The sequence below is a fragment of the Phocoena phocoena genome, chromosome 5 (genome assembly GCF_963924675.1).
Source record: "Phocoena phocoena chromosome 5, mPhoPho1.1, whole genome shotgun sequence".
NCBI lineage: Eukaryota > Metazoa > Chordata > Mammalia > Artiodactyla > Phocoenidae > Phocoena > Phocoena phocoena.
In genome coordinates, this window is record NC_089223.1 from 32,298,085 (window position 1) to 32,320,142 (window position 22,058).

General features: G+C 42.1%; 1 protein-coding gene and 1 non-coding gene across 6 annotated transcripts in view; one reads left to right on the plus strand and one right to left on the minus strand.

Moving 5' to 3' along the window:
• Positions 1-22,058, plus strand: part of TRIM2 (tripartite motif containing 2) — a 52,398-nt gene that overhangs the window by 12,729 nt on the left and 17,611 nt on the right. For 2 of the 5 annotated variants that reach the window (XM_065877126.1, XM_065877127.1), the window contains exons 3-7: positions 3,523-3,674; positions 5,074-5,254; positions 6,058-6,781; positions 20,221-20,324; positions 20,567-20,734. In XM_065877126.1, the coding sequence (XP_065733198.1) occupies positions 3,523-3,674; positions 5,074-5,254; positions 6,058-6,781; positions 20,221-20,324; positions 20,567-20,734 (1,329 nt within the window). The remainder of the gene's footprint in view (positions 1-3,522; positions 3,675-5,073; positions 5,255-6,057; positions 6,782-20,220; positions 20,325-20,566; positions 20,735-22,058) is intronic. The other 3 variants (XM_065877129.1, XM_065877128.1, XM_065877130.1) reach the window with 3 other exon arrangements.
• On the minus strand, positions 19,326-19,432 carry LOC136123990 (U6 spliceosomal RNA). The gene has a single exon (XR_010655940.1). It is a non-coding gene; the product is annotated as a U6 spliceosomal RNA (small nuclear RNA).

Genomic DNA, 22,058 nt, shown 5'->3' on the forward strand with positions numbered 1-22,058 from the left:
CTGTGGGGTTTTTGCAGATGCCGTTTTTCAAGTTGAGGAATTTTCCTTCTATTTCTAATTTGATGTGTTTTTTGTTTTGTTTTTTATCATGAAAGGGTGTTGGGTATTGTCAAATCCTATTTCTGTATTTACTGATCTGATCATGTGGGATTCTTCCCCTTCATCTTATTAGCGTGGTGTATTACATATATTGATTATTGTATGTGGAATACCCTTGCATTCCTGGAATAACTCCCACGTGGTCATGGTGTTTAATCTTTTTAATATGCAGCTGGGTTCAGTTTACTAGTATTTTGTTAAGGATTTTTGCACCTATATTCATAGGGATTATTGGTATTTAATTTTCTTTTCTTGTGTGATGTCTTTGACTTTGGTGTCAGTATATTACTGGCCTAATGAATTAGGAAATGTTCCCTTCTCTTCTCATTTGGAAGAGTTTGGGGATTGGTGTTAATTCTTCTTGAAATGTTTGGTAGAATTCACCAGTGAAGCCATCTCGCCCTGGACTTTTCTTTGTTGGAGGTATTTTGAATATTGATTGACCTCTTTACTTATTGTAGGTCTATTCATATGTTCTAGTTCTTCTCTGAGTTAGTTTTGGTAGTTTGTGTGTTTCTAGGAATTTATCCATTTTATCTAGGTTATTTGATTTATTGACATACAACAGTCCATAGTATTCTGTTTGTCAATTTTGTTGATTCTTACAAAGAACCAACTTTTGGCTCATTGATTCTCTCTATTGTTTTTCTATTCTCCATTTTATTGATCTCCACACTAATCTTTATTTCCTTTCTTCCGCTTGCTTTGGGTTTAATTTGTTCCTCTTTTTCTAGTTCTCTAAGGTGGAAGCCTAGGTTATTGATTTGAGATCTTCTCTTTAATGTAGACATTTACAGCTATAAATTTTGTTCTGAGCACTGTCATAAGTTTTGATATGTTGTGTTTCTATTCATCTCAAAATATTTTGGGGATTCCCTGGTGGCGCAGTGGTTGAGAGTCCGCCTGCCGATGCAGGGGACACGGGTTCGTGCCCCGGTCTGGGAAGATCCCACATGCCGCAGAGGCCCTGGCCGCTGAGCCTGTGCGTCCGGAGCCTTGCGTCCGGAGCCTTGTGTCCAGAGCCTGTGCTCCGCAGCGGGAGAGGCCACAACAGTGAGAGGCCCACGTAACACAAAAACAAAACAAAACAAAACAAAATATTTTGTACTTTCCCTTGTAATTTCTTCTTTGACTCATTATGTTTGTGTTATTTAATTTCCACGTATTAGTTAATTTTCCAGATTTCCTTATGTTATTGATTTCTGATTTCATTCTACTGTAGCCAGAGAAGATATTTTATATGACTTCAGTCTTTTTAAATTTATTGAGACTTTTGTGACCTAATGTATGGTTTCTTCTGGAAGATGTTGCGTGTGTACTTGACAAGAATGTGTCTTCTGTTATGGAACAGAGTGTTCCACATGTGTGTGTTAGGCCTGGTTGGTTTATAATGTTGTTCAAGTTCTCTATTTCTTTACTGATCTTCTGTCTAATAGTTATATCATTACTGAAAGTGGAATATTGAAATCTCCAACTATTATTATTGAACTCTCCATTTCTCCCTTCAATTCTGTCAGTTTTTGCTTCATATATAGTGGGACTCTGTTGTTGGTTACATATGTATTAATAAATGATGGCTTTACCATTTTATTATTATATAATGTCCTTTTTTTAATTGAAGTATAGTTGATAATGTCCTTGTCTGTCTGTTATAACAACTTTTGTCTTAAAGCCTGTTTTGTTTAATATTAGAATAGCTACTCCAGCTCTCTTTTGGTTACTCTTTGCATGGAATATCTTTTTCCATCTTTTTACTTTCAACCTAATGTGAGTCTCTTATAAACAGCATAGAGTTCACACATTCAGCAATGTTATTATAGACGTACTATGTGCAGGGAATTATCTAGGCTCTGGGTGAGACAGTTTCAGTGCTCAGTAACTTAAAATCTTATAAATATTTCATAAAAGGGGTATGAATAAAATTGCTTTAGTGGGTGCATTCACTTTATGAAAATCCATCAATCTGTGTTAGGATTTATGCCATTTTCTGTATGTGTGTTATACTTCAAGAAAAAGATTCCCCCCGCCCCAAGTGCTTTGGGAATTCAATATTGGAAGAAGTTATTTCCAGATGAGAGAATAAGGGGAATGCCTTCACAAGGAAACTAACCTTCAGGCTTTATGTTATATTGATATCGAGAGTTCACCACAGTCAGGGTAAGGTGGTTTTATTTTCAGGTAAGCAAATGATATCATCAGCGCCATCATCACTGCTACTACTTATTAAGAACTTACTACGTGCCAATGCCAGGCATCATCTGAGTTCTTTGTGCATATTAATCTACCAAATCCTCATAGCAGCCCTGTGAAGTAGATTAGTACGTTACATGACTGTCTCCATTTGCCAAAGCGAAAATTGAGACACGGTGAGGTCACGTAAGTCGTGGAGCCAGGATGCAAACTGTTGCATCCAGCTCATCTCTTATCCAAAGAGTAGCCGTTCTCAAGGTGCAATCCAGGAACTCTCATGGGTCTCCAGACCCTTTCAGGGGACCCACAAGGTCAAAACTATATTTATGATAATACTAAAACATTATTTACCTTTTTTTTTTTTTTTTGTGCGGGCCTCTTACTGTTGTGGCCTCTCCCGTTGTGGAGTACAGGCTCCAGACGCACAGGCTCTGGACGCACAGGCTCAGTGGCCATGGATCATGGGCCCAGCCGCTCCGCGGCATGTGGGATCTTCCCGGACCGGGGCACGAACCCACGTCCCCTACATCGGCAGGCGGACTCGCAACGACTGCGCCCCCAGGGAAGCCCTATTTACCTTTTCTACTCTCAACCTCTCAAGAGTATTCAGTGGCATTTTCCAGAGACTCTACTATATGTGCTAGCAAAACAGATCGAATGCAGAAGCAGATATGAGACTCCAGCTCTCTTCTATGAAGCCAGACACTGAAGAGATTTACAAATATGAAAAGCAATGCCATTCTCCTCACAAAATTTTTGTTTTGCAAAATATACTTTTCATATATTATTGTTAACATTTATTTTTGCTTTTGATAAATTAATCAATATTTTGAATGTTTCTCAGTTTCCATTTTTAACCTAATAAATAGCTATAGATATAACTCATATAAACACAAAGCATTTGGAATCCTCAATCATGTATAAAGAGTGGAAAGGGGTCCTGAGACCAAAAAGTTTGAGTACCAAAGCCCTATACTGTTCTGTCTTAGGGGAGTGGCCAAGAAAAGCTGGTTTTGTGGCCATAGCGACCGCTTTGGAGTCCGATCCACCTCTGTTCGAGACCTGGAACATAAACGTTTATCTTTCCTTTTCTCCTGTGAAACTGGATATAATACTGCCCACATCCTGGGGAGGCTGTGAGGATTAACTGAGAGAGTGCAAGTGAAGGCTTAGTGCGTGGTCAGCACTCAGTCACTGGCACCAAACCTGGAATTGCTCTTGTGTCACCCGCAGGTGATGGACTTTTACTGCCAGTCCTGCGAGACTGCCATGTGTCGGGAGTGCACGGAGGGGGAGCATGCAGAACACCCCACAGTCCCCCTCAAGGACGTGGTGGAGCAGCACAAGGCCTCACTCCAGGTCCAGCTGGACGCTGTCAACAAAAGGTGTGCATACCTCTGCCTGGCTCCTGACGGGCCGCCTGTGGCCTCAGGGTCTCGTGTCCCAGTGGGATAGAAGATTCATGTCACCTAAATAAACTGTCCTTTGATCATAGGGCTGTAGTCATAAACTAGTGAGTGATGAGGTCATCCCCTGTCCCTTAGGTAAAATTCCAACCCCCTTTTGTTATGAGTGGTGGTTTTCCTTTTAGTACCTTAGTATGATTAAATGAACAAAATATACTCGAGGAAAACACACTCTCAGGAGATCTCTGAAATTTGTGCCTGAAACCAGGCTGTCTGAAGAGCCTTTCTTAGCTACTGTTCTTGACACACTTAGAAGCCACTGTGCCGACTGTGACTGGCTCATCTCTATCTGAGCCCAGCAAAATGGTCCTGAGCAGCAAGTGCTCAATTTTCCTTCTCCTTCCCTGCTTCCAGGCTCTTTATTTGGCATGGAAATGAAGAAACAGAGTAGCTGTGTGATGCATGAGAAAGACCAAAGAGAGGAAATAAACAGCAAAATGAAAATAAATACCTTTACCAAAAGTTGAAGTGAGAAAAGTGTGGCTCTTCTATACTAATTAAAAGAACTTGGAAACTTGCAAGAAATTCCCAGGAAACTCTGAGTTTGGATAAGTTTTTCATGTGATTGGGTAAAAAGATACAGCTATATATTTAGGCCAGTGGTCCTCAACCAAGGGCGATGATACCACCCAAGGGACATTTGGCAATGCCTGGAGACAATCTGGTGTCACAGCTGTGTTGGGGGGAGGGGTAGAGGAAAGGATGCTGTTAAACATCCTACAATTCACAGGACAGCCGCCTGCAACAAAGAATTATCTGGCCCAAAATATCAATATGTCAAGTTAGAGAACGCCTGATTTATTTTTTCCTTTTCTTCTTATTTTTTAATTGAAGTATAGTTAATTTACAATATTGTGTTAATTACTGCTGTACAGCGAAGTGATTCAGTTATACATATATATATATACATTCTTTTTTTAAAAATTCCTTTCCATTGTGGTTTATCACAGGATATTGAATACAGTTCTCTGTGCTCTACAGTAGGACCTTGTTGTTTATCCATTGTAGAGAACAGCTGATTTAGAGTGTGAGAAAAAGCCATGGGGTTCTGAGAGCTTCGAGGCTTTGTACCATCAATTTTTAAAATTAAATGATTGAGGTAGATTGAAATAGACGTGGACCCTCAAAATCTCTTCTCTCAAAGGCAGTAATTATGTCATGTCTTATTCACTCTGTTCTTCAGTTATTACTCTTTAAAGATGATGAAAGGCACAGAAGATGTTTCTTGACAAAATATAGTGTTTGGATAGTTTTTTTATTTTTTACTATTTCCATGTGGATCTTATTATAATAACCACGTCTGATAACTGTCTTCCAGGCTCCCAGAAATAGATTCTGCTCTTCAGTTCATCTCAGAAATCATCCATCAGTTAACCGACCAAAAGGCCAGCATTGTGGATGACATCCATTCTACCTTTGATGAACTCCAGAAAACTTTAAATGTGCGCAAAAGCGTGCTGCTTATGGAGCTGGAAGTCAACTATGGCCTCAAACACAAAGTAAGACTCCACCCCTTCCTACAGACATCCTGTGAGAGGTGCACTATCGGGGGCCTCCCTGGCGCTAGCTTACTGTGTTCTACCAGCGGTAAAGGGGACTCAAATGGGTTAAGTGTCACTGTTGTTCAGTAAACAGTAGTTTTTATTTAGTGGCTTATCCAGCTATTTCTTCCTTCCTGTTTTCAGCAGAACTATGATTCTGTGGCCTTAAGTACCACTTGATAACTTGACACAAGGCAAAGTTGAATATAAAGTAATGCTTTCAGGATTTAGGGTTAAACTGGATTGTTTTCCTTCCTTAATTATAATGTCTAATCGTCTCTTAATTGCTCTCTCACCCACACCAACCTGTTAGTCAACTTCAGAGTGAACCCTTTCAGCCTTTGTTTAACTCTGCACATCCCATCACAAAACCAGGGATGAAAGCTTCCGATATTCAGGTGTGGAGTTTTCGTTTGTCTGGTTTCTGTTCCTTTCGGTGGTGACAGGGAAGCTTTGGACATTAGACAAAGATACTGAATAATGAATAAAATTTCAGATGTCAGGCATAGCAATCTGGCTGCCAAGCTGTCGGTGACGTTTCTGCTTGCGCCTATCCAAGACACATGACCTCATAAATATGTGTGTGGGAGACACAGGCGAGGAGGAAGGGAAAGAGAAGGGACTGGTAAGCGATTTAGGATTCAGCGTGAGAACGAGGTTCCCTGGGTTAAACCGAACACCCCCTGCCGGGGGCCAAGAGCGCGGACAGGTGCGGGCCCGGGCGCCCTGGGAAGAGCTCACCCGGCTTGGTTTCCCCGCAGGTCCTCCAGTCGCAGCTGGATACTCTGCTTGAGGGGCAGGAGAGTATCAAGAGCTGCAGCAGCTTCACGGCGCAGGCCCTCAACCACGGCACGGAGACGGAGGTGCTGCTTGTGAAGAAGCAGATGAGCGAGAAGCTGAACGAACTGGCGGACCAGGATTTTCCGCTGCACCCGCGAGAAAACGACCAGCTGGACTTCATCGTGGAGACCGAGGGGCTCAAGAAGTCCATCCACAACCTCGGGACGATTTTAACCACCAACGCCGTCGCCTCCGAGACGGTGGCCACGGGCGAGGGGCTGCGGCAGACCATCATCGGGCAGCCCATGTCCGTTACCATAACAACCAAGGACAAAGACGGCGAGCTGTGCAAAACGGGCAACGCCTACATCACGGCGGAGCTGAGCACGCCCGACGGCAGCGTGGCGGACGGGGAGATCCTGGACAACAAGAACGGCACGTACGAGTTCCTGTACACAGTACAGAAAGAGGGCGACTTCACCCTGTCCCTGCGGCTCTACGACCAGCACATCCGCGGCAGCCCGTTTAAGCTGAAGGTGATCCGGTCGGCGGACGTGTCCCCCACCACCGAGGGCGTGAAGAGGCGCGTAAAGTCCCCGGGGAGCGGCCATGTGAAGCAGAAGGCTGTGAAGAGACCCGCTAGCATGTACAGCACCGGGAAACGAAAAGAGAATCCCATCGAAGACGATCTGATCTTCCGCGTGGGTAAGGGGGAGGCGGCGCTGCACCTGGATTCTGAGCTTTGCTTTGGTTAAGGGGTGACTGGGAAAGTGTTGCAAATTGCAGCTTTGCAGGTCACAACTAAGGCTGACGAGATACGCGTGTATTTTATTAGGTGAGCTCATGCAGTCTCCTTCTCCGGAGATTTTATGATTTATTTTCCCCTCCTCCTCCCTCATCCCTCCCTCCTTCCTTCTCCCTCCCTCCCCCCCCTCCCGTTCTTCCCCCCTCTACCTCCTCCTCCTTAACACACAAGTGCTGCACATTCATTATGGAAAATTAGAAACTGAAAATAAGCAAAAAGAGAATTAGAAAAGTCACAGCACTCATAATCTGGACTTTTTTTTGGTAGCAGATTTTTTTTACTTTTTATTTTATATTGGAGCATAGGTGATTAACAATGTTGTGTTAGTTTCAAGTGTACAGCAGTTATACATATACATGTATATATTGTTTTTCAAATTCTTTTCCCATTTAGGTTGTTACCTAATACTGAGTAGAGTTCCCTGTGCTATTTTAAATATAGCACTGTGTACATAATCTGGACATTTTAAAGGAACTGTTGGCAACCTTCCCCTCCGCCCCCCTGTGGGAATGTCTAGAGTACTCCTGCCTAACCCCAAGGCAGAGAGATACTTCTACCACATAAGTTCACTCATCTCTCTGGAATTTGCCAGCGTGGGCTATAACTGTGGGCAGAGGGTCTGATGCCTTCCTGTCACTGCTTCCTCATTGTAAGGACGGGGGGTGAGGGACATGGTGCATTGCAAGTTGTCATGTCCAGTCGCCTGTAGCTGGAGAGCAGCCCCGAAGAGAAAGGGGTGGGTGGAAACCTGGAGAATGGAATGGTGTTGGGGCAGAACGGAAGCAAGAAGGTTTAGGATGAGCCACGAGATTTGGGGATGCAAATAGCCCTTCCCTTGTCAGATTTATTGCGTCAGATGTTTTGAAGCTGTTTATTTTCTCAATAGAAAGCAAACTAAACGTAAACAGCCAACAATTTGATAATTTTTTAAAATTTATTTATTTTTTGGCTGTCCCACACGGCATGTGGGATCTTAGTTGCCTGATCAGGGATCGAACCCATGTCCCCTGCAGTGGAAGCATGGAGTCTTAACCACTGGACCGCCAGGGAAGTCCCCACAATTTGATCATTCTTAAGAAAAAAGTAAGCATGTTAGCTACCATATCCAAAAGTGGCTCCAGCCTGCTTCTCTTTCTGCTTCTTCAGTCCTACAATGCAGTATATCTAAAAAGAGGCTGCGAGGTATGTTCACTGACACATGTAGAAAAACAATTCTGTGGTTCAGAAAGATTGGGGAAAGCTTAGCTTAAGTGAGGGAATCAGATTTTTTTTTTTTTTACTGTAGTACCTTTAGAATCTTGATGTGCACAGTTTTTTGTTTGTTTTTTTACTGCCACACTGGCAGTCTCAAAGGCAGTGGAGGGATAACAGGCAGCACTTCCAAACTTGTCTGACCATAGAATTTTTTCCATGGAACATCTTGGGAAAATAAGTCTCCTTGGAGCATTCTTGGGCAAAAGCTACTCCATTATTATTCATTTCTCTTTATTATTTAGTATTCTATATTATTTATTATTCTTTAGGGTGAATCTTGGTAAAGACCATGATATGGTAAGGAAACTCTCCACTCAGGGCATGGAGGCCCTCGTGCATTCACTGGCTATTTACGCAGTGTGGGTACAGAAGCCATTGAGATACCTGCCAAAGCAGAGTGGGTGGGCCAGGACAGGCGCAGGATTGGAGCCTCCCAGGCCTGCCACTCCGGTTCTACCATTTATTTCAACCTTGGCCAAGGTCTCTCAGCTTCCCTGGCCTTCAGTTTCCATGTCCATAAAAAGAAAAGATAAAAATATCAGCTTCTCAGGACTCAGTTCCAAGCTTAATGCCTGGCATGTAGGAGGAGCTAAATAAAGAGAATGATTGTTTTTGCACACGCTATTAAGGCTGTTAGGTGTTCCTTGCTGCCTTTTCTTCTAAAACAATTGACCTTGCTGCTCCCCATTGATCTGCATTAAGAACAAATTCTGTCTCGCATTTAGAATCTCCCCTCCCCCAGCCAAGGGACCCCAGTCCACTTCCCAGGCAGTGTGCAGAGTGGAAAAAGGCCCAGATCTGGGTCTGATTCTGATTCTCTTTGCCAGCTGACAACTGGCTTGCCCCTTCTTAACCTGGTTTCTTCCTCTGTAAAATAAAGGGAATGAAATATTACCTAATTCTTAAGGTTGCTGGGGGGGGGTGAAATGAGAAGGAACTCTTATAATAAGGCTGGTACTTGCCTATGTACAGTAACTGCTCAGTTAATGGTGGCAATCATTTTACTATTGTTATAATTATCAATCATCACCCTTCCACCTGTGATTCTCACCTGAGAAAAGAGATATATCTCTTAGGGTGTTTTTCCCCCAACTAATTTATTCTGAATGCCCAGCTCCCACCCTACAGGGAAGGGGATACACTCTTCTCCCCTCCTACCCATTGAGAAATGCAGCCGTAGTGATTCACTGGCACTGGTGGGAAGGTGTTTTAATGTTGAAGCATTTGTAAAATGCTTAGAACAGTACCTGGCATACAGCACTAGGTCCAGGTTTATTAATGCTGGTGCTGCCATAACAAAATACCACAGACTGGCTGACTTAAGCAACAGAAATTTATTTTCTCACAGTTCTGGAGGCTGGAAGGCCAAGCTCAAGGTGGCGGCAAGGTTGGTTTCTTGGGAGGCCTCTCTTCTTGGCTTGGAGATGGCCGCCTCCTGGCTGCTTTGGCCTCTCATGGTTGTCCCTCTATGCACGCACACCCCTGGTGTTTCTTCCTCTTCTTAGAAAGACACCAGTCATATTGGGTTAGGGCCTCACCCTAATGGCCTCATTTTAAGTTAATCACCTTTAAAGATCTTAACTCCAGGGCTTCCCTGGTGGCGCAGAGGTTGAGAGTCTGCCTGCTGATGCAGGGGACACGGGTTCGTGCCCCGGTCCGGGAAGATCCCACATGCCGTGGAGCGGCTAGGCCCGTGAGCCATGGCCGCTGAGCCTGCGCGTCCGGAGCCTGTGCTCTGCAATGGGAGAGGCCACAATACTAATAGCATGGATTAGGAGAAGGAATTTAAACCAGACGTGAAGGACCAATACAACTTATCCAAGTTGAAATGGCATCCTGGGCAAGGGACCAGTGTGGAGGACAAAGGCAAGGGGAAGAGGAGTGAACGTGATTAATGTTTTAGGGGGGACACATCCATGAGAAGATGCAGGGGGAACAAAGGTCGGAGAGGTGGAAAGTGGCTGGGGCACTGGGGAGAGGAGCTGGAGAGGTGAGTGATGGAGTCCACAGCTCCTTGAACACCCTCTATGCTTTCACACCTGGGCACCTCCATCCATGAATTCTTTCCCCAATTTTATCCTTCCCTCAAGTCCCACCTTCTATTTTAGAATCCACTGTGGTGGATTATTATTTCTGCTGAGGTCTTATTTCCTGATGATATTACGCATTACTTGAGGTCAAAGATGACATCTTTAATCATTTATAATCCCCAACCCACAAGAGCACTTTGCCTAAGTACTTTGCCTATTTGAATCGAATCAAGTCATGACTTACTGCATGATTTAACTTCCTGCTCACCACGGTCAGATTTCAGTTTTGAAGCCCAGGGACACACAGACCAGGCAACAAAGCACCAAGCTCAAGGGCAATCATCACATGTATTCCCATGCACAGAACTGTGCTAGGCAGTATTAGACAAACAGTACTGGCCTTCTAAGAACCTGTCTTTTCAAAATCTATACTGTTGGCTACATATGGGGAGAGTTTATATAAATAATTAGAAGAGTTCAACTTTCTTTTACAGTTATAGCTTGTTTTAGGACTCTAAGCTTGTCTGTACTGTACAGTCAGGTTGTTAGGTGGTTGTTCCATGATACTGGAACATTCATGGTTAGAACAGTTCCCCCTCTGCATGTACTGAAGTCAGAATTCATTCAAATCCAACTACACACATAAGCTGGCAACTGGGGTTCTGCTGTTCCCTCAACTGGTCCCACATACTGAGCTTCTTGAGGCACTGATTTCATGTCGTAAGCTACATAGTTTTCATAAAACATGTATCAGGATTCATTTAACAACCCTAAATAACGTGTGTTAATTTTGTGTATTTGTGAAAGGGAGCCATCACTTTCTGTGCAATATAAAGGATTTCCAGGGGTAATTTTGACTCACATTTTCACCTTCCTCCCTGATTATCCAGCCCTGTAGTTAGATGGTCCCTTGCTGTTTGAGCTCCTACTATGTGCCTCATACGTGGCTGGGTCCTGGTATAAAGGGAGGGGTGAGATTCTGACCCTGACCTAGAGGAGGCCATAGTCTGGAAGGGAACAGGCGTGTGACAGATGTGGTACCTTCAGTATGCGTACCTTCAGAGGCCGGGGTGGGGTGGGGGATAAGGCTGGCAAGCAGCAGGAGTTAAGGAAGGATCTAGAGATGATATCTAAACCAAAGCTGGCCTTGAAAGAGAAAGAGTCTGTCAGATGAAAGGAGGAAAAGGGAGGTTTAGATGAAGGGAAAGAAGATGAGAAACTAAGTAGTTTCAAGGAACTGTAAATGATTCCATTACCTGGAGTGTTAAACGAAGTAAGATAGCAGAGAAGAGGTTCTGTTTCCTTGCAAAGGAGCTGAGACTTTGTTCTGTATACCTGTGTTGCCCATAAAGCACTTGAATTCCTTGGGGTGCTTGGTAAAAATGAGAATTCCTGAATTCCATACTGCATTTACAGAATCAGAATCTCTGGGAGAGGGACCAGGAATCTGCATTCTTCCAGCTCCACGATGCTTCTGCACGCTGAGGTTTGAGAACCATGTGGGTGATGAGGAGGCACTGAACAGTGTAATGTAATGTAGTGACTTGCTGAGACACTGATTTTTAAAGAGGCTGGGGACATTATAGGGGATCTACTGACAGTGTCCCCCGGGAAGCAGGGAGCGGCTTCCTGTTGCAGTAGTCCATGTGAGCTGTTACAAGTGCCAGAACTAAGAGTGATGCGCTGGAGTAGAGAGGACGTGGCAGATTTATAACACGCTTAGGAGGGAGAGCGCAGGACTTGAGGACCAAATTGAACTTCCAGCTGTTTGACTTGAGTGATGTAGGGGCGTGAGGTAGAAGAGTGAATGGTTAAAGCTGTGGCCTCGGAGGCTACACAGCCTTGGGTTCCAGCCCCAGCACTGCCACTTTCCTACCCATGCAGTTGGGGAAGTTACTTCACCTCCAGTTGCCCCTCTCCAACCCTCCGCCTCTGAACCCCAAGTCTGATCTCTTTTCTGAGTTTGGTTTTTTTTAAGACTCCACATATAAGTGAGATCATACAGTATTTGTCATTTTCTGTCCGACTTATTTCACTTAGCATAATACATTCAAGGTCCACCCATGTTGTTGCAAACGGTAGGATTTTTCTCCCTTTTATGGTTGAATAATGTTCATACACGCACACACACACGGCCCACAACTTCTTTATGCATTCATCCATCGATGGACACTTAGGTTGCTTCCATGTCTTGGCTGTTGTAAATAGTGCTTCTGTGAACATGTGGGTGCATATATCTTTTCGAGTTAGGGTTTTTGTTTCCTATGCAAAAATACCCAGAAGTGGAATAGCTGGATCATATGGTAGCTCTATTTTTAATTTTCAAAGGTCCTTTATACTGTTTTCCATAGCGGCTGTACCAATTTACCATCCCACCAACAGTGCACAAGGACCAACAGTCCACATCCATGCCAGCATTTTTTATCTCTTGTCTTTTTGTTGATGGCCATTCTCACAGGCATGAGGTGGTATCTTGTTGTGTTTTTAATTTGCATTTCCCTAATGACTAGTGACGTTGAGCATCTTTTCATGTGGCCTTTGGTGAATCTTCTTTGGAAAAATGTCTATTCTGGTCCTTTTCCCATTTTTTAATTGGGTTATTTAGTTTTCTGCTACTGAATTGTATGAGTTCTTTATGTATTTTAGATATTAACCCCTTATCAGATATATGGTGTGCAAATATTTTTGCCCATCCTGTAGGTTGTCTTTTCACATTATTTTTATAAATTTATTTTATTTTACTTTTGGCTGCATTGGGTCTTCGTTGCTGCGCGCGGGCTTTCTCTAGTTGCGGTGAGCTGGGACTACTCTTTGTTGTGGTGTGCAGGCTTCTCGTTGAGGTAGCTTCTCTTGTTTGGAGCACGGGATCTAGGCACATGGGCTTCAGTAGCTGTGGCTTGTGGGCTCTGGGGCACGTGGGCTTCAGTGGTTGTGGCTCGTGGGCTGTAGTGCGCGGGCTCAGTAGTTGTGGTGCACGGGCTTAGTTGCTCCACGGCATGTGGGATCTTCCTGGACCAGGGATCAAACCCATGTCCCCTGCATTGCCAGGTGGATTCTTAACCACTGCGCCACCAGGGAAGTCCTTTTCACATTATTGATAGTTTCTTTTGCTCATTGACAGAAGTGTTTTAGTTTGGTATAGTTTCACTTCTTTATTTTTGCTTTCCTTGCTTGTGCTTTAGGTGTCATATCCAAAAAATCGTTACCAAAGCTTGAGTCAGGGAACTCTATTCCTCTTTTCTTCCAGGAAGAAATTAGACCTGGTTTCAGGTCTTATATTTAATCCATTTCAAGTTAATTTTTGTCAATAGTGTAAGACAGGGGTCCAGTTTCGTTCTTTTTTTTTTTGCAGTACATGGGCCTCTCACTGTTATGGCCTCTCCCATTGCGGAGCACAAGCTCTGGACGCGCAAGCTCAGCGGCCATGGCTAACGGGCCTAGCTGCTCCGAGGCATGTGGGATCTTCCCGGACCGGGGCACGAACCCGTGTCCCCTGCATCGACAGGCGGACTCTCAACCACTGTGCCACCAGAGAAGCCTCCAGTTTCATTCTTTTATGTGAATATTCTATTATCCTAGCACGAAGTTTTTTCTCTCTTGAGTATTCTTGGCTCCCTTGTCAAAATATTAGTTGACTGTATATATTTGGGTAATTTTCTTGGCTCTTGATTCTGTTCCATGGGTCTGTTTGTTTTTATGCCAGTACCATACTGTTTTGATTACTACAGCCTTATATTATAGCTTGAAATCAGGGAGTGTGATGCCTCCCTGCTTTGTTCTTTCTCAGAATTTCTTTGGCTTTTCAGGGTCTTTTGTGGTTCCATATGAATTTTAGGACTGTTATTTCTACTTCTGTAAAGATTGCCATTGGAATCTTGATAGGAATTTCATTGAATCTATAGATGGCTTTTGGTAGTATTAACATTTTAACAATATTAATTCTTCCAGTCCATGAACACAGAATACCTTTCCATTTATTTGTGTCTTTTTCAATTTCTTTCAATATCTTGTAGTTTTCATAGTAGAGATCTTTCACAAACTCCTTGGTTAAATTTATTCTTAAGTATTTTACTGTTTTTGATGCTATTATCAGGGAGATCAACATCTTTGTTTCTTTTTCAGAAAATTCATTGCTGGTGTATAGAAACGCTACTGAACTTTGTATGTTAATTTTGTATCTGCATCTTTACTGAATTCGTTGAAATCAGCCGTGATGGTAGTATTTACACAATAGAAACGGACCAAATGCTACAAATCAGAACTCCTCCCCCAGCCCTACAGCCCCTGCCCCTCAAGAGCCAAATTACCAGGACAACATATAATCATCCTTAGCTTTGAAGGAATGGAGGCTCAGGAGAGCCCAGGAAGGAACCCAAGCCACCTGTAACTCTGATGCCCCTGCCTTTTTAATTGCACACCGATTCCTCTTCATCTAAAATGTCCTTTAACTACTGTGGTTTTCCAAAGTTAAGATATATGACATCTCCCACACCTGAAAACGTAATGCATGCCCACTGTGAATGAGTTATTGTCTTACTCTAATATTGAATTGCAAAACAGTCCTGAAGGAGTGTAAGGAAGTGGCTTAGAGCATGTGTTGATTCCTTGAAACGTGGGGATTATTTTTCCCTGCATTGTCAGAGTTTGCTGACTAGAAGCCATGAGCTGGTTTTGTCAGCTACTAAAAAAATCATTGAACAACGGGGAAGCCTGAAGAGGTGGGAGGGAGTGAAAGAATTACAGATGAATTGTTTCAAATTATGCAATTCATCCACCATACCTTAATGAATCCTTGGGATGTGTTGAATGAACTGCTCATTTGTACTCTAGATCAGTGTGCTCTCTTGTCATATCAAATGGATGTGTAAAATCACTTAGAGTTCAGAGGCTTTACAGGAAGGTGTGATATTTTATGCCCCTCTTCCCTGCCTCATCTCTGCAAACCATCACCTTCCCTCCCTAAAAGGAAGGGAGAGCATGCTAATTTGGCATCTGAGGTCATTATAGGAACCCTGTCCCCACCCCTTGAGAATCTCATCCTTGGAAACTCCTCTTGGATTTCAAATGTAGAATGATGCCACTGTTATGAGTTTCAGGCACTCCGCTGTGTTGTAGGATGCAACAGAGAACAGGACAGATGTTGCCTCGTCCCCCAGGGAACTCATAGTTTAGTGAGGGAGACAGTGAACCAGTTAAAATGGAGTTTTCTGAAAGATTTAATGGAGAAAGCATGATTCATGTGAACCCAAAGGGTAATTGTCCTCACCTCAGAAACCTGATATCCTAAGGACCAATTAGAAGCAATGTGTGTATTTAAAAAATATATAAAGGGTCGGGAGAACCAGGTTTTATTCTTTGCTCTGTCTCTTCCCTATCTTTGTGATATGCCTAGCTTCAATTTCTCATCTATAAAATGGAATGATAATATTTATCCTGCTAACTCTTGGGGTTGTTATAGGGAGTGCACAAGAGAATGTATATGAAAGTGCTGTAAATATTACTGAACACTTCCTTTTCCCATGATGTAATGTGGGTTGTAATTTACTCAGTCATTAATAATTCATTTAGGGACCCATTCATTCAGCAAACATACATTAACACGTACTTGGTTAAAGATCCCGTGTTAGACCCTATGTTTGGCTCAATTTCATCCTCTTGCATTATCCCATTCTAAGTATCTAGTTTCATTTAGCATTAATTTTCTTACTAAGTTGGAGTGGGGGTGAGAGGAAATTTACAGTTATTGATCCCCTGTTTCAATCCAGGGACTTACTACCTTACCTCTGTCATCTTCCTGGAGGCAAGGGCAGGAGCACAGATAGGAAGCTGTTGGTTTGAAAATTCATTCTGTGCTTCATAGGCTAGTTTAAAATCTGGGAAGTCTGGGGAAAACAAGTGTAATTATCTTATGGAATTGTTGTCAAATTGTTTATAATTACTTTTAAAACTCACATTACTCATTTTACTAGCCAAAATCTAACCATCAAGTGAAATCTTTTACGTCAGAGTAGACAGGACAAGATTTTATAACTACTGTATATGTTTTATGTTACATTTATATTTGTTATGAAAGAACTAGTTTTCATTATTTAGAATACTTTGTGGAGGGTGGGGAAATTTTCTATAGACTAAATAGTATTTACTAAATATTTTGAAGAGGGATGCATGACCCCAAATTATTTCTATCTTCTGCAATTTCTGTTACTTTATTTTGGTCACAAGACACTTTTATTTTGGTCCCAAGACACTTTACAAACACTTGGACTTCGGGCATTTCAGCGTATTGATACTATGCTGTAGTTCTGCATCATTACTCAACATTAAGATTTTTCTAGTTTAACTGCTAGTAAAAATAGTCAGCATTAATTGTCCCTCAAGAGTATGCTGGTGGATTTCTTTTCATCCTTAGGAGTAACTCTATGTTCCTGCTGTACTTAAAAAAACACAAATAGAGTTTTTTGTAAAAAAAAAAAAAAGAAAAATGATGATCAATAGCTCTGACAGGACAAAAGATGCTCATAAGAATCAAGTGTTGTTATGAAAATGCCAACCCCAGCTATTTGGAAACCGAGCCCTGTGGCTTAAAGAGAAAGATTTTTTAAAACAAATATAAAATTTAAATGGCAATGCCTGTTGCACATCCAGCTTTTTCAAAAGTATGTAAGCAATCTGGGACTAACAGATGTGCCTCCGACCCTGTGATTTTTTATTTACATGTGGGGCAGCAGACTCAAGCTCTAGTTAACTTGAGACCAAGAATAACAGGGGGGCCAACGCATCAGCCCGGAGCTTGGAGGGGGTTGGAGAACCTCCTGCCAGCAGTGTGGTCCTCTGCAATGTAGATGTGTTGCTCTCATGGCAGGTACTGAGCATCCTCACATTCACTTCAAACTGGGCAGAATCTTCCTTCTCCTTGGTCCAAATGGTACTGATACAGAGTCCAACTAAATGTCTTCCCAAGTTTTAAAATTATACCCCCAAGTACAATTCTTTCCCATTTATACTGACACTAAAAAATGTGTGTTTATTTCTGCAGAGAAGAAAAAGTGCTAGTATTTTTTGCTCATATATTTTCCTTCAGTATCACCTCTATTTTTTCCAAAGGACAATTAAATCTTTTTGGCTAAGGCACCCCTGAACTTCTACTAAAGCACGTGTCTCCATTTTTCCTTTCATTTCAAAACTCAACTGCTGCTGCCTGCAGAGGCTTCTCTGAATAGAATAGGCTTTGTTCTTAGCAGGATGGACCAAAGTTTAAATAGAAGAGGGCAGCAGGCAGGTTTAAGGACAGCAGACCAATGCTCATGTACTCTGTGCAGGTGCTTCTTACTCCCCCCCCCGTTTTCAGTATTTCTTTCCCCTGCCTGTATGTCCTCTGAGCCATGGGTGCACTTCCAGTTTTACAAAAGCAGGATCTAGAGCAGCCTGGGTTTTTCTTTACAGTCAATTCTTCTCCAGTCTCACTGGTAGGACTCTTTTTTATTATGTTTCTTTATTTGGTCCTCAGTTATTCATCCCACTAATAATTTCCGTGCTTCTATTTATCAACCTTTTTTTTGGCTGCATTGGGTCTTTGTTGCTACGTGCAGGCTTTTTCCAGTTGTGGCGAGTGGGGGCTACTCTTCGTTGTGGTATGTGGGCTTCTCACTGTGGTGGCTTCTCTTGTTGCTGAGCACGGGCTCTAGGCGCGCGGGCTTCAGTAGTTGTGGCTCACGTGCTCTAGAGCACAGGCTCAGCAGCTGTGACACACGGGCTTAGTTACTCCGCGACATGTGGGATCTTCCTGGACCAGGGCTCGAACCCATGTCCCCTGCATTGGCAGGTGGATTCTTAACCACTGTGCCACCAGGGAAGCCCTTTATCGTTTCTGATGAGTTAAGTTTTTATTCTTGAGAGACCCTGGCCTTGCCCCCACTACCTTTTAAAAAGTATTTATAAACTGAGTATTTTAGAAGAATTGTTTCTTTTCCTGGTCCTTCGGTTTTGCTGTATCTGTTAACCAGGTGTTACTCAGACATCAGAAGGAATGACCAAAAGCTAATACAAAGTGGGCACATACCTCCTTCAGGGGCCAACCACCCTTTACCCTGCCACCCACCAACAGATGCCAACACACCATTTTTAGAGTGTTAGCTGATCCCATGGACTTGAATACTATAGGGATTCTGTGCCGATCAGGTACAAAGATCATCTCTGCTGAAACGTCTGAAATAAAGTAGAATCATTTGTCCTACAACCTAGAGGACATTCTTTTGAGGATCTGGAAGATCCTCATGTTAGGATCTTCATGTTTCATGTTAGGAAGAGATAGAGAGGCGGTGAGTCATCTTGTTAGGGTCTAGGATCTCAATAAAGCAACTACCCTGTGGGTTTCGTGAGAACCAGGTGATAAGATGGTTCACTCAGCAGTTCTGTTGTTGATTTTGTTCTGAGTTTAATTATATGGCAGTTTTACTTCCTAAATGCAAAAACCAGTTTCCTAAGCAGGCTAAGCACGGGCTTGACATTGGCCATCGGCAGCATGTCTTTTCTACTCTTTCCTGAGGCCCTGCATTGACGTCTAAAAACAAATATCAAGTTGCTATTTTGAATATGAATGAAATGATAAAACTGAGGCATAGTGCTCTCTCTCCAACTATGAAAATTTAAACCTCCATCCTGATCATTTCTTTTTCTTTTTTTTTTTTTTTGCGGTATGCGGGCTTCTCACTGTTGTGGCCTCTCCCGTTGAGGAGCACAGGCTCTGGACGCGCAGGCTCAGTGGCCATGGCTCACGGGCCCAGCCACTCTGCGGCATGTGGGATCTTCCCGGATCAGGGCATGAACTCATGTCCCCTGCATTGGCAGGCGGACTCTCAACCACTGCGCACACCAGGGAAGCTCACTTCCTGGTCATTTCTTTTTTTTTTTTTTTTTTAAACATCTTTATTGGGGTATAATTGCTTTACAATGGTGTGTTAGTTTCTGCTTTATAACAAAGTGAATCAGTTATACATATACATATGTTCCCATATGTCTTCCCTCTTGCGTCTCCCTCCCTCCCACTCTCCCTATCCCACCCCTCCAAGCACCGAGCTAATATCCCTGTGCCTTGCGGCTGCTTCCCCCTAGCTATCTACCTTACTACGTTTGTTAGTGTGTATATGTCCATGACTCTCTCAAAAATATGGAACGCTTCACGAATTTGCGTGTCATCCTTGCGCAGGGGCCATGCTAATCTTCTCTGTATCGTTCCAATTTTAGTATATGTGCTGCTGAAGCGAGCACCCTGGTCATTTCTGAGCAAAGTTCCTTCTGTTAATATTTGCATGGTCTTATTAAAATAAGTTATAAACACTTCATTTGAAACAAAAACAAACATCTGTTAACTGTAGTCACCTTAGCTTTATTTTTTCACCTGCTTCATCTCTTCCATAAGAAACTCTGGAGGGATGAGAGTATGACTTGGATTAATTAATTTTCTTTTGCCTTTCTTATTTATTTAATCTAGAAAACATGGTCAGGATATCTTTTACAGGAAAGATACACAACTTATGAGATACCGAGTCTTTGAAAATAAATCACTCCAGTGTATGAAAATCAGCCCGCTAGTTTTATAACATCTCTGACCTTACGGTTTGTTAAAAGTGCTGAAAGTCAAGTATCCAGGTGTCTAAGAGCTGCTGAGTGAGAGGGTGGGATTTTGGCAGAGCTCCCAAATAAGGCCCGCTCCTATAAAGTGTCCTTAATTGTAACATTAGTTTTTATAATTGTGTCTTTGTGAAATCTAAATATATTTTAGTCATGTTAATATACAGCTATAGTTTAATAAGAGAAGATTGGTACTTACCCCTCGAAAGGTGATTTTGCAAAGACTTTACAGAATTGGTCTGGAAGAGAAGTTTAGTAGAATATGGATTAAGTCAGGGGAGGGGTTCCGCTTTTTTTTTTAAGTGTAATTTAAAAAAACATTGCATTCTCAGGCTACCTATAGAAGACTGAATGTTCTCTTGCCGAAACTGAGAAATCTAACTCTTTATTGTTTAATTTTCTGTGCTTTTATCGTTTATTTTCAGGAACCAAAGGAAGAAATAAAGGGGAATTTACAAATCTTCAAGGGGTAGCAGCATCTACAAATGGGAAGATATTAATTGCAGACAGTAACAACCAGTGCGTGCAGGTATGGCCCCTAATTGTATACCTTTAACCACTTACACTGATAAATAGATAGACCTGCATAGTTTCCTACTTAAGACTTAGGATGCAAGGAAAGAAAGGGAAGCTTATGATGTGTATATAAGCTTTTTCTCAAATAGAGTTTGCATGTTCTGACCTGTAGTACTTACGACAGATGTTCTTGCCTGTCTTTCCCACCCATTTCTATGCTAGTTCACATTCCAATGAATGTAATTTGTTTTCCAGATATTTTCCAATGATGGACAGTTCAAAAGTCGTTTTGGCATACGAGGACGCTCTCCCGGGCAGCTGCAGCGGCCCACGGGAGTAGCTGTGCATCCCAGTGGGGATATAATCATTGCAGATTATGATAATAAATGGGTTAGCATCTTCTCATCAGATGGGAAGTTTAAGGTAAGATTAACTACAACTGGCCAGTCGAGAGAAGGGACAGGAAATACAAGATGAAATTGTCTTTTTCTTTGGATCTAGATCCAATAAAATATTCAGTTTTTCATATGTAAAGACATCTTGACTTTGTTACATCTAAGTTTAATGAAGTGAGAGTCACAATGACATTGTCATAAATCTACTCATGTATAACCTAAATGTGGCTTCATTTTATAAAACAATTAGTTTGCTCAGTTGCTTTCTTTTATGCATTTTAAAAAATATTCTTTTCCATTACAGTTTATCCCAGGGGATTAGATATAGTTCCTTGTGCTATACAGTAAGACCTTGTTGTTTATCCATTCTAAATGTAATTGTTTGCATCTACTAACTCCAAATTCCCAGTACATCCCTCTCCCTCCCCTGCTCCTTCTTGGCAACCGGAAGTCTGTTCTCTATGTCTGTGAGTCTGTTTCTGTTTCATAGATAGGTTCATTTGTGCCATATTTCAGATTCCATATATAAGTGATATCATATGGTATTTGTCTTTCTCTTTCTGAATTACTTCACTTAGTATGATAATCTCTAGTTACCTCCATGTTGCTGCAGACGGCATTATTTTGTTCTTTTTAATGGATGAGTAGTATTTTATTGTATATATGTACCACATCTTCTTTATCCATTCATCTGTCGATGGACATTTAGTTTGTTTCTATATCTTGGCTATTGTGAGTAGTGCTGCTATGAGCATAGGGGTGCATGTATCTTTTTGAATTATAGTTTTGTCCGGGTATATGCCCAGTAGTGGGATTGCAGGATCATATGGTAGTTCTATTTTTAGTTTTCTGAGGAACCTCCATACTGTTTTCCATAGTGGCTGCACCAATTTACATTCCCACCAACAGTGCAGGAGGGTTCCTTTTTCTCCACACCCTCTCCAGCATTTGTTATTTGTAGACTTTTTAATGATGGCCGTTCTGACTAGTGTGAGGTGGTACCTCATTGCAGTTTTGATTTGCATTTCTCTAATAATTAGTGATGTTGAGCGTCTTTTCATGTGCCTACCGGCCATGTGTATGTCTTCTTTGGAGAAATGTCTATTAAGTTCTTCTGTGCATTTTTCAATTGGGTTGTTTGTTTTTTTGTTGTTGAGTTGTATGAGTTGTTTGTATATTTTGGAGATTAAGCCCTTGTCAGTCACATCATTTGCAAATATTGATATTTTCTCCCATTCTGTAGGTTGTCTTTTTGTGTTTTTTTGTGTGTTTTTTTTGGTGGGTTTTTTTTTTTTTTATAGTTTCCTTTGCTCTGCAAACAGCTTGTAAGTTTGATTAGGTCCCATTTGTTT